Genomic DNA, 13,297 nt, shown 5'->3' with positions numbered 1-13,297 from the left:
AAGCAAAATCCTTGTTCAACAGCAGGCTTAGGGTGACAACTTCTGCCTCCTTAACCACTGGTACCAGCAGGTATTCACAGTGACAAGCTACGTGAGCCACGGGGTCATTTTGTGCAACTGGAGGATTAACCTGGACCAATAGCAAGGCCGAAGGGAAACAACTCACGTGTAGGGAGAGAGAGGTCCCAGCAGGACTTTGGAAACATCCTGCTGTCCAAGGGTCATGAGCAACAAAGCCAGGCTTTGGTTGGTTGAGTCCACACATCCACCCTGTAAACACAAATGCTTTAAAGATTAATCATTGTACCAACCAGAAAATGGAAAACCAACAGACCAGAGGGAAGGAACAACCTCAGATACCCAGAAAATCAGAACCACGGAAGAGCAGACCACAAAGTTCAAGCAGTAATAAAACAGGAGGCAGCTCTTTTCAGAGTAATCCTCATACCAACTAATTTTAGGGAGTGAAAGTAAGAGTTAATAAAAACGACTATAATCGCAGAGACTATGTGAATGAACAGACACCCATGCTTACTGAATTGCATCTGGTGAAGGATGAAACCTTGCCTTTGTAATTAAAGCAGCAGCAGGACATACAAGCAAAAACGCATCATCGGTTCTAGGCAACGTAAGGTTAATTACCTAGGGCTCTCACACTGTGACCTGTCACGGAGCACCATGGCTAATGACGTGGACAGACCATCAGCTTCCATGGGTCTCACCTATGCACACGTTCTGTTATACTCAGGAACTGTTGGCCATGTTCCAGAAGCTTCCTGTCTCTCTGTGTGTCCTTAACACTGGAGAACTACTTCTCACTGCTTATAGATTATTTTCCCCATCTTTCCTTCCTTTTCCTCTATATCAGAACACAACTGCTTTGGTTGCCTTTCTTCTTTCATTCTTGAATTTCTCCACCATTTCTGCCATTTTGCTTCTGCAGATATGTGCGTCACGGCTGTTGATATTTGTGCCCTTAAAAGTGTCTTTATTTCTCATCATCCTACCTGTGAGAACTTGATTTAAAACAATTCAAACTTACATGGTACACAGTGAAAGCAGGGTGACCCTGGATCTCCATGTGTTTTTTAAGCCTCACAGTAAGACACCCAGTTTCTAAGCATGGCACATGCCTGGCCCAGGCGAAGCTCTCAGACTGGGAAGGGAACAGGGAGCCACCCACTGCTGCATCTGTGGGTATGCGCCGTCCTTTTTCTGAGTGCATGTGGGGTAGGGACTAAGTGAGTTCTCAGGCACAGACATCCATTCTCTGCTGTCAGACTTCACCTGTAACCATGGAGTCAGAAAATAAGGGACTTTATGCTACAGCTAGGCCTTACAAAAACCCACTGCTCTTCCCAAACTACCAGAGATATTACAGGACAATATTTATCTCACTTAGCAAAGTCTAAGACAAGAAGTGTTAGCTTATATATTTCCATCTGAAAAGGAAAACGTGATCCATGGAGAACAGGAGGCCCAACGAAACTCTGCCTTACAGAACTTGCTCCCTTTCACAACAGTCTAAAATTCATTTTTTTTTAAGATTTTATTTATTTATTCATGAGAGACACAGAGAGAGGTAGAGACACAGGCAGAGGGAGAAGCAGGCTCCATGCAGGAAGCCCGATGCGGGACTTGATCCCAGGTCTCCAGGATCAGGCCCTGGGCTGAAGGCTGTGCTAAACCGCTGAGCCACCCAAGCTGCCCCAACTATCTAAAATTCAACTGTTTTCCTCCATCTCTCCTTCTTACCACAGTGCTGCTTTTCTACCATTCTCCCTGATTTCTAAGATGTGCTGGAACAATATATTAGCACAATCAATATGCTAGATTGTGCACCAAACACCACAGAGGGCAAAGTGGAGCCACCCCCAAGGAACAAGGTCCAGACCCTGTACTAAGTGGCTTCGATCTAACTGCGGAGATGAGACAGGAGCAGGAACAGAGACAATACAAGGGGAGCCAGCGCTACACAGTAGCTGGGGGCTGGGGGCACTGGGGCTGCCAAGGCGGGCAGGAGGGAGGTCACTGAGCTGGTACCCGAGGGAGGCTTTGGGGACAAGGATCTGAGGTGGCCCCAGAAGGAAGAGCAGGAGGACGGGGCTGGGAGGATGGAGCCAGGGACAGCAAGGAGCAGCCAAAGGCCAAAGAAAAGTGGTTGCACACTTTCTATGGAGGAGACGAACGAGACAGCTACCGGGCAGAGAGAAATACAGACTGAGGTAGGGCTTTTCTAACTGGGTTTTGACTTTATCCTGGGAAAGTGAAAAGCTGGAGGTCTCTGAACACAGGAGTGAAACAATGAGATCAGTGTCCCTGGGAGAGATGTGAACTGAAGAAGATGCTGGAGAGGTGGGTGGTAGGAAGGAGGGCAACAGGCGAGAAAGGCAGTTCAGAGGCAGCTACAGAACCAAGGGGGCCAGGCAACTGAAGAGACATAAATGGAGCAAGGATCAGACCAGAGGATTAAAACTGGTTAAAAAAAAAAAAAAAAGGCCACACCCTCAAAGGGATGGATTTTTATTACTCATTTAAACCACGTCACATCACACACCTATAAAAAATTATTCATGGGGCACCTGGGTGGCTCAGTCGGTTAAGTGTCTGCCTTCAGCTCAGGTCATGATCTCAGAGTCCTGGGATCAAGCCTCATATCAGGCCCTCTGCTCGGCGAGGAGCCTGCTTCGCCCTCTCCCTCTGCCTGCCGCTCCCCCTGCTTGTGCTCTCTCTCTCTGTCAAATAAATAAAATCTTAAAAAAAAAAAAAGTTATTCATAGGGAAGCTGGGGTGGCTCAGTTGGTTAAGTGTCCAACTCTTGATTTGGGCTCAGGTCATGATCTTGGGGTCATGAGATCAAGTTCCATATGAGAATCCGTGCTCAGGGAGGAGTTGCTTCTTCCTCTCCCTCCCCACTCCCCTGCTTGCACATGTGCTTACTCTCTAATAAATAAATAAAAATCTTTCAAAAAATTATTCATAAATGCATAAAGCATTTTCATCCTTTTAAAAATTAAAGATCATAGACATACAAAGGATGTTTTCTTGGTGATTAAAAACAAAGACAAAAAACATGGTCCAGGCACAAGAAAATGGTATAAAATAGAACCTAACTGGAGTTTATTTTTATTTTTTATTTTTTATTTTTTTCCTAACTGGAGTTTAAAGAAAAAATGAAATAACCTAATCCAGACTGCATGTTTTCTCTCTTATGGACTGATGGGCTGGCTGTGCTTTCACCCAGAGGCCTATAACATCTGCTATGTACGTGGATATAAAATGCACACTCCAGCTGTGCGTGTGGCTCCCACTGGCCAGCTCTATAACGTGATGCTTCCAGGGCCCCAGGTCCGCTGGGAATAGATAGAAGCGTCCACCATGGTCAGGGAGAGGAGAGGATCTGCCAGCCACCACAGGACCAAGGAAGGGACCTCTGCACACGTCAACAGGGGCTAAGGACTGCCCATAAAACATCCGATTTTCCCTAACACACACCTAGATGGCAAACCTCCAGTACTAAGTCACAGGCAGAACAAGCTCTCCATCATTTACCCCAGCTTCCGGTTACTACCTGTCTTTCAAAATTAAAGGAAAAAAAGGTCACTAAATTTAGCACCAAACTTTGGGCTGACTTAGCCTCATAAACTCTGAGGCCAGATCCTAACTGCCCCACCAGGAGGATGTCATGTGACAGGGTGGTTCCTTCCTCCACTACTTTCCAGCTGAATGGTGAGCACAGGAGATGAAAGCACTCCCCTGAAAACAGTTATACCTTCTCTGTCTTCATTTTAATTAGATGGACATTAAATAAAGCCATCTAGGACCTGGAAATCTTAATGAACTCTGCAACAGTTCATTCTTTCTTGTTCCACCTGGTGACCAATAACATGTTTCCCAGAATGCTGACTTGGATTGGGAGAGTAGATTGTGTCTGTCAGCTGTTTCCCTCGATGAGGCCTATACAAGGATCAATACCCGTGACCCAGCCATCACCCTACCACAGTGATTAATCAATGACAGTGATAAAAGGAAGAAGTGAAGAAAAAAGAAAAATCACCACTGTACCCGCCTTCCTGGTTTTATTTCGCTGGGCTCACCTGTGATTTCTGTTGCTTTAAATAGGGCAAAACTTCCCTAGGAGAGTCCCAGAAAGACCCAGAGAGAAGTCTAGTAACCGAGAATAAATACACAAATGCAGAGATGTAGGGCTCTTGAGCTAGAGAAAGGACAGTTTACAAACATGGTACACCATCCAGTAACAAACCATCAGAGCACAGTTCTCACCAGTACTCAGTTCCAGAACATGAGGCCTCGCCTACACGGCAGAGAAGTAAGCATCCCTCAAAGCCTGAGTGGATTCCGCAGGTCAAGGGGAAAGTTGCAGCTTCCAGACGTGGAACCAAGGCAAAAGATAGTGCAGAGTAACAGAACTCCTGGAGCTACATTTGTTTTTTCTTTTAATTTTTATTATTTATTTATGATAGTCACAGAGAGAGAGAGAGGCAGAGACACAGGCAGAGGGAGAAGCAGGCTCCATGCACCGGGAGCCCGACGCAGGACTCGATCCCGGGTCTCCAGGATCGCGCCCTGGGCCAAAGGCAGGCGCCAAACCGCTGCGCCACCCAAGGATCCCTGGAGCTACATTTGTGACTCTCCTCTAATCAAGCCTATGAAATCTTAAAGAATATTTTCAGGCAGCTTCATCTTATTTTTTCCTGCCATCATTCTTCCTTCCCTTCCAATTTCTTCCTTGCTTCTTTTAGGTCATCTCAACTATCTTTTAAAAAAAATAATAAACCTTTTATTTTTTTAAGATTTCATTTATTTGACAGAGCAAGAGAGCGTGTGGATAAGCAGGGGGAGGGGCAGAGTGAGAGGGAGAGGCAGACTCCCCGCTGAGCAGGGATTCCTCTCCCACCCAAGGTGGGGGCTCTATCCCAGGACCTGGGATTATGACCTGAGCCAAAGGCAGATGCTTAACCATCTGAGCCATCCAGGCGCCCTCACCTCAACCATCTTCAGGAAACAGTGAGTGTGTGTGCGCACATGGGCATGTTGTTCATATGGCTTGACAGAGGAAAGACTCTGGGCAACAAGGAGGACAGGCTGGTCCAGACAGGTCTGAGCTGTGTCCCACAGCAGAGCTGCAGTTGCAGAATGGCAACTGGTAAAGTCCTGTCTTTCGCCATGTTCTGATCTTTCAAGTGCCTACCGCCGTGCTCAGACACAGGACTGCCTTCTCTAGACATTGTTCTGTGCTCCAGGGCACGCTACAAAATCTAGCCTGTGGATATTATTTTCTATCTGATTTGTCACACACAACTCCAGACTTTCAGCTTCTCTTGAAAAATCTGAAAACAGTGAGCCCCCACTGCCCTACGGCAGGGAGGCAGGGAATTAAGAGACAGTGCCTGCATTGGTCAGGGCATGTGTGCTCTTCAACTGCCAATCACCACCAAACATGCTTCATTTTTTTTTTTTTTTTTTTTTTTTTTTAAGCCACCAGTTCCTTCCTCTCCCCATTAAACTTACCTGCCCTGTATCCCAAACCAGTGGGGCTGGATCTCTACTGATGGATTAGCTTACCTAATCCATTAAATTAGTTAGTGCTAAACTGCTGAATGGGTAGGAACAAGTTAACTCCTTGGCTTAAGCCCTTGGAAGGGAAGAAAGTTGCTAAGGGAGAAAATGAGAAACAGCAGGAACTGCTTCCTGATGGCTTCGCTCCCACACCTGCAAAGACTGAGGACATACCCTATAGATTTCTTCGAGCAGCAGCTTGGCACAGTTCCTGCCGAGGTCCTCCGGAAGCACTGCTGCTCCCTGGCCCTGAGGGTTGGAGGCCAGTTCAGCACTGAGGAAAGTGCCATTGGTGGTCTCAGCAACCAGTGACAACCCAAAGCCTGGAGACCTGGGAAGTCAAAGGCACAGACATGAGTAGGGTTAATGGGGAGTTGGGGTGGGGGGCTCACATTCACCCACAAAAGGAAAAGAGAAGACAAACATCTTTTTGATGGCATTCTATCTGTCCACACCAAGCCCTACTAGAGTTCCTACTAGCTTATACTGGAAATACAAATGACCTAGTGAGAGCACACAGGGCAGGACCGGAAGATTGCACAAGTTGGCACAGCTTTTCCTGTTGGCCCTGCCTTCCTTTCCCGCACACCCCTACCCTGTGAAAGATCCTACTGTGAAAGTCTATAATGATCAATTGACATATAAAGTAACATTAACAAGGAATACCAGATACTAAGCACCTACTTATCACCAGTTTCTGAGCTAGGGGCTTTGATACCACAACTCAGTAAATATTACCACCCCCATATTACAAATGAGAAGTTAAGGGACGCCTGAGTGGTTCAGCAGCTGGGCATCTACCTTTGGCTCAGGGCGGAATCCCAGTCCCGGGATCGAGTCCCGTATCGGGTTCCCTGTAAGAAGCTTGCTTCTCTCTCTGCCTATGTCTGTGCCTCTCTCTGTGTATCTCTCATAAATAAAATCTTTTTTTTTTTCATAAATAAAATCTTTAAAAACAAACAAACAAAAACAAAAAACAAATGAGAAATTAAGCAACCAGCACCAAGTCCACATAGCTAGAAAGTGACCGTGATGCATTTCAAACACAGATCTTCCAGACTCCAAAGCCCACAAAAGTTCTCCACCACGGTACTCAGCCCTCAACCAATTCAGAAGGTATGCGTAGCCTGGAAACCACTGATGACAGCTCTTCTTCCAAAACACCAAGCTGGTTTCCCGTCACGAAAAGTCCCAAGCAAGCCAGAAAGGGCCTACAGACCTTCGTCTGAAGGAACATCTCTCGCTCAGATCTCATTTAATATAACCAATGAGCTGGCACTGTGTTTCTTCCGTTGTGTTCCTACCACCAACAGCCAGAAGCTAGCACCCTTCTTGTCCAGAATCATAGTGGACTCATTCACTCATGCATCCAGCAAACATTTGGGGGAAAGCTTCCACAGCCAGGACCTGGAGCACCATGTGCAAACACAAGAGTTCTTGCTCTCACAGAGCTTAGTGACAATCAGTTTGGCACAAAACAAAATCAGTCCACAGACAATAAATATACTACCTCACCATAAAATATCCAAGTTTGGCATCCCACAGTCATCTACTTTGTCCAGTGCCTTTTAAGAAAATATGTACTTCCCAGCAGTATACTCCGCATGTAATCACTATATATATGCCCCCTTTAACACAATTCAACACTTATGTTCCTAAAGCACTTTCTATGTGTCCAACACAAAACTAGCCAAAGTGCCTGTTGCAGAAAAACTATAAAATAATGTTACAAAATGTATATATGAGCTACCTTGGTCCTCAATTTCTTTAGAAAAAAAAAAATGCTGTCTATGCAGCCAAGGGTTAATAAACCTGCCAAGGGAAGGGCGTGAGTGAGAACAGAGGTTCTGGGGTGCTCTGAGTCATGCTTTACCACCTCACGCCATGCCACCCAGCCATCACACCATGGGACAATCTCAAGTAGCCTTTGAGTCCCTGGACCAGGAGGAAGGAGAGCATCCAGCTCAGCAGTCCAGGTTGTGGCACACGAATGAGAAAAGTAGAAAACAGGGAGACCGAACTAGAAGATAAGCTACCGTCGCTGCTTTAACCCGCTAACCTAGAGTTCCCGAGAACTTCCGAAATTTTTCCATTCACGTGAAGTTTTTGAGGTGTGTGTAGTTATTACAATAAACTTTGTATTTAATAAAGATTGTCCCACTTTGTTTTTTCTAAAACAAAAAAACAGAACAGAGAACACAGGAAGCCCTAGTGCATTCCTCCAATTTTCCTGCTCCGATCTGGGGTGTGTGTGTTATCAGGCCTGTTTCAAATTCTGAAAAGGCAGCTGGTCACCAGGTGACCTCACTGAAGATCTGCCTTAGTACAGTTCACAAGTGACAGCTTCCAAAACTTCCCAATTGGTAAAGGATTAGATTTGTTTAAAAGTCCTGACTGTGGGATCCCTGGGTGGCGCAGCGGTTTGGCGCCTGCCTTTGGCCCAGGGCGCGATCCTGGAGACCCGGGATCGAATCCCATATCGGGCTCCCGGTGCATGGAGCCTGCTTCTCCCTCTGCCTGTGTCTCTGCCTCTCTCTCTCTGTGACTATCATAAAATAAAAATAAAATTATAAAAAAAAAAAAAAAAAAGTCCTGACTGTGAATCAAAATGTGACAATGGGCAAATGTGCATACTGGTCAAAGAGCTGACACAGACCACTCAGAACTGCTGGTCCCCAAGGTTCTAGGTCATGGCCACATATCATACACTTTCAGTCTCAGAGTTCAATAAACCTCATTATGTGGATACCCCACAGAATCAAGGGAAAATACCCACTATGACTCCATAATTTCCTTAACAGTGAAGGAAGAATGCTTGTCACCTGTAACTTGAGATTTAGAAAACACAAACCTAACATCATGCATTGCTTTCACATGTAACGTTTTTTCAGTGGGGCTTCGAGTTGATGAGCTACAAACCTCCATCATGCCCATGTCTTGATCCACACGTGAGCTTCCTACTTACCCTTCGCAGGGATGGGACTGGACCACACACCAGCGTCAGCTGAGTCAATGGCTTTATAAAAAGCTGCACCACAGTTGGGGGCAGCGTGGCCTTCAGACCTGCTCCACTTCTTTCCTGGTCACCTTTATAGAGCCAGAGGCCAGACAGAGGAGACACTATGGAGAGCAAGCCACTCAGCTCCTGCTGCTACCTATGCTCCCCATTGCTCTGCAATCTCCTCTCCCCAGAGAGTGGCCAAGAGGAGAAAAAGGGAAGAGTGGCCTAGAGTGGCCTTAGCAGCATCAGCATCTCTGCAGTACCTACTGTGTGCCAGCCACTGCATTCATGCCTTACATATGTGATCTTTTAATCTTTACAGCAACCTAATGATGCTGGCCAGCATTATTACTCCTACCAAATGAGTGAGGAAAGCGCTGGTAATACCTTAGCAGCACACCAAAGGTTTGCGACCATCACTGACCTTTCTGAACACCTAGAAAGGGAGAGGTCTGCACACAAATTCTTTCCCAAGTGTACCTTCTGACACCCCCAACCCTGTTGCTCTCAATCATGAGCTGCACCCAGGTTGCTGGAATCACCTTCATCTTTCCTGTGGGCCTCGAGAGGTCAGAAATGCCCTAACAGGCTCAGCCCTCCTGTGGTCTCCCCCTTCTTTGGCTGAGGTCAAAGGAAAGCTCAGAGGAAAGGGCTCTGAGAAAGGATGGGCTGTGCTACTACTTAGTGAAAAAAAAAAACAAAAAAAAAAAAACACTGATTTCTGAACCCACGACAGCTGATCTCTGATGTTTCTTGTTTTTAGGAGACACAATCTACAAGCTTCAGACTCCAAGCATAATGACACTGTCGTTCACACTGAAATGATGCAGCAAAACAAAAACAGAAAACCTGCACACAACTAAAGTAAAACTGGCAAAATAGTCACTATTAACTACAGGTAGGACTAACACCCAAGTGTTCACTGGGCTAGCCTTTCAACTCTTCTGTATATGTAACATTTCCATAATAAAAAAAAATTAGTTTTTAATTGCTTCCCTAACTTATTGGTTGCTAAATATACAAAGCCTAGAACAAGTATTTTCATTACACATATCATCATTAACTTTTTACTTTCTAAAATGAGGTTTTCCACAAAGGCTCTAGCTAAACCCAAGTTGAGTCTGCAATAACAACTTTCTTTGGCTCTATGGGTGTTGTTCCCCTTGATGGAGAGAGAGGCTGACTGACACAGACCAACAAGGGATATTTTCCCCTGAACTGTTATTTACTCAGAGTAGAACTTGTTTGCTTTAATTTTTTGTGGGAAGAGATGGGATTTAAAGCCAGAGGCACTGTTTATTAACAGCTGTGTTTTAACTCCTCCCAGCTAGGGTCTGGACCCCTCATCTCCAGCGCTGGCCACTGCAGTGCTTTTCACGTGACAGGTGCTCTAAAGGTGCTGGCTGGTGACAACAGCAGAAAGTCAAGAGGACATTGATTCTGGAATCACTCTTCCTGTCAACACAGACCTGGCAGCTTTCACTTCAATCAGGACAGGAGTGTGAAAAAGTTTGGTTAGCTGCAGAAATAAGCTCTAAAAATGTACACTTACTTCCCAGAGTTGATTCCTTTCATGTGGTCTGTGTAAATATAGATATCGGGTATAAACTTGTTGAGGATGCTCCTTGCAGAATCCACAATCCGGTTTGCCATCTGAGGTGACACACGCACGGAGTACCTGTGATCCACGGTTAAGGGTGCCATTAACTCCAGACAGAGGAAGGTCTGTTACGAAGCCAGCGGCTCTTTGTGGAACTATATGATATAATGGGACTTCTAACGCCATTCTATTTTCCAGCTGTATTTAATTGCTTACCTTTGTAATACCATAACTTGATTTTTAGTTATTTTCATTTATTATTATTGTACCATAATTTATTATGAAACAATCACAATGAAAAACACCCAGAAGTAGAGAGTTGGAGAGTATAAAATAAGAGTTCTCAAGCCTGCTCTAGACTTCCTACCTGATGCCCTCCCCTCCTAGAAATGGCTCAACCCAATTTTGGAATAAGAAACAGCCTGCCTGTCTGGGATGAGCCAGACTCCCTTTGAAGTAAGTGTTTTCTGACCATCCCCACTGGTGTAACCAATGAGTCTTTCTTTTGCAAACCTAAGGCCAGAAGAGATACCACACTGGGGCTCACATGGGCCAATCTCAATCTACCCCACCCCCATGTGTTGACAGGAAAAGCAGAAAAAGATTAGTGACAGAGCGTATGGTAGCTGTTTATAAAGACCTAACAGGTTTGTTGCAACTCACAGAGCTTATTTTCAATTATTTAAGTGTCAGTTACTCCATTTGTGGATGCTACAAGCTTCTCACAGCTATTACCTTATAATCAAAATATTGGTAATTAGCACTTTACACCAGGGCACCCCTAGAAAGAAGAAGAGGAAGATACATAAACTCAAGTGAAAAGCCTGGAGTTTCATTTTCTTATTTATTTTTTTTTTGAAAGAGAGAGAGCGCACGGGGTTGGGAGGGCCAGAAAGAAAATCTCAAGCAGGCTCCACAACCAACATGGAGCCCGACATGGGGCTCAATCTCACAGCCCTCAGACCGTGACTTGAGCTGAAGTCCAGAGTCAGATGTTTAACTGAGCCACCCAGGCGCTCCTGAAAAGGCTGATTTTTAAAGAAGTAGAAACAATTACCTAAAATTAGACTTTATTACAAAGACTGGCTCCCCTCAACGTCACAAATCAAAAAATAAGTATGGAGTACTTTCAATGTGCAACGTTTGGTCGAGAGGTGGCTACATACAGGTGGCTACATACGTGGGGTCAAGGGCTAAAGAAACAGAAAAGTAACAACATGTGATCTTCTCACTACTCTGACACACACACACCCCGTGGCAATCCAGTGAGGAAAACAAGATGCGTGGTCTGCCCATTCCAGCCCAACTGTTCAAAAATTACTGTCAATGACACATTCAATGTTCATTTGAGCTGCAGAAATGAAATGCTCAGCGACTGCAAAGAACCTGGCTGGCATCTATCTCCCCTCCCTGATACATCCTGCACCCTCCACTGAAAGATCCATCTTCCTCATACGAGCAAGAACCCACAGTTAGCTAGCCCAGGCCTCCCAGGCCTCACGGGCAGTCTGCTTGGTGCCTGTCCCCACCCTGGCACCATCACCCCCTCTACTCACCCAAACTGTCCAGATGCATCTGAACTGCCTTCCTTCCTCCTTCCCTCATTCTCCCAGAGGCCCTCCAGCCAGCACCAGCCCATGGTCTCCACCTGGCCTTGCCATATGTCTTCCTTCATTTACACACATACTGTCCTTGCTCATCAACAAGACCACATGTTTCATAAGAAGAAGGACTCTGCTTTTGTACAGAGTAGAGCTCTCTGAGGACTCTCATACCCTATTTTTGTACTCAGAAATACTCAATAAATATTTGACTTGACTCAAAGGACAAACCTGAAATGAGGAAAGAGCAAAGAGGATTTTTCAATACACACACAAGGCCCACTTACATCACCACCTCTCTGTCCAGAATGTACTTTTGACCACCAGCAGCTTAGACAAACAGTCCCGGGTTTCATACCCTTTGGACCGGGTGGGTGCTGCCCTTCTGAGCCTAATGCTGCCCACTCTCCCGAGGAGAGCATGGATATCACTATTCTGACATATAATCCCACAATATTCATGGCTCCCAAAGTTCTTTCAGGTACATTAGCAACTGATCTTATGCTCACAGTGACCCTGTGGGCCAGTTCTGGGGCTTCCAGTGAGCATAAGCTGGTCACAGAAGTGAGATACAAAATTAAACAGATGCAACTTAACAAAGACAACCCTCCTCCTTCCAACCTTGAGATGCGGAAACCAGGTGGGTAACTCTGCCAACTCAGGGCCAGTGGAGTCCTATTCCAGAATCCTGGCAGTGGAGAGGGACAAGGTGGCTTTATGCCAGAGTCACTGTGAAACCACTCAGCTTGGTGTGGACGCCCTACAAAGGAATGGCTAAGAGTTCTAGAATCAGACCACCTGTGTTCAAGTCCTTGCTCCAGCAAACTGCATCATTCTGGGCCTGGGGTGTGTTCATCTTCTCATCAGTAAGAGAAGGATAAATCACAATATTCTTCTCCCAAGGTTTGGAGGCTCAAATGAAATAATGCACGTAAAGTACTTAGTGGTAGCTGGTGTGATGTAGGAGCCCAGTAAACGCCAGCTACTGCTTTCCTTACTGTTAGTCCAAAATTCAAATCCCGGAGTAGATTCCCATCCTTTCAGGAATCAGAGATCCCTGGGAATCTGATAAAAGCTATGGACACTCCCTCAAGAAACAGGCACATGTAATTTTGCAGACAATTTCAGGGGATTGTGAATCTCCTGGAGCCCAAATATGAATATCATTTTTAAGAATATTTTATTCATTCATTCATTCATTCATTCATGAAAGACACAGAGAAGAGAGGCAGAGACACAGGCAGAGGGAGAAGCAGATTCCCTGCAGGGAGTCTGATGTGGCCTTGATCCCAGGACCCCGGGATCACGCCCTCAACCAAAGGCAGATGCTCCACCACTGAGCCACCCAGAGGTCCTGATATGAATACCATATTAAGAAATTATATCTAAGGGAAAGGAAATCAGTTGTCCTACAAATTCCAACTCCCTCCCATCTTCTGCCTCCACCCAGCTTTTTCATGTGACTCTCATGTACCAAGTCATGAGCTTCTGGCAGAGTGCCACAAACTGAAAACA

At 45.6% G+C, this 13,297-nt stretch overlaps 1 protein-coding gene across 4 annotated transcripts in view; it reads right to left on the bottom strand.

Annotated features, from left to right (window-relative positions):
- Positions 1 to 13,297, bottom strand: part of RCL1 (RNA terminal phosphate cyclase like 1) — a 60,359-nt gene that overhangs the window by 10,619 nt on the left and 36,443 nt on the right. For 2 of the 4 annotated variants that reach the window (XM_055310847.1, XM_055310849.1), the window contains exons 6-8: positions 10,134 to 10,259; positions 5,755 to 5,911; positions 167 to 270 (exon numbers count right to left, since the gene is read on the bottom strand). In XM_055310847.1, coding sequence (XP_055166822.1) covers positions 167 to 270; positions 5,755 to 5,911; positions 10,134 to 10,259 — 387 coding nt within the window. Of the gene's footprint in view, positions 1 to 166; positions 271 to 5,754; positions 5,912 to 10,133; positions 10,260 to 11,737; positions 11,943 to 13,297 lie in introns of those variants that run through there. The other 2 variants (XM_055310850.1, XM_055310848.1) reach the window with 2 other exon arrangements.

This window comes from Nyctereutes procyonoides, unplaced genomic scaffold (genome assembly GCF_905146905.1).
Source record: "Nyctereutes procyonoides isolate TBG_1078 unplaced genomic scaffold, NYPRO_anot_genome, whole genome shotgun sequence".
NCBI classification, from domain to species: Eukaryota; Metazoa; Chordata; class Mammalia; order Carnivora; family Canidae; genus Nyctereutes; species Nyctereutes procyonoides.
The sequence above is the reverse complement of the archived record's forward strand: the minus strand, read 5'-3'. Positions and strand labels throughout refer to the sequence as shown.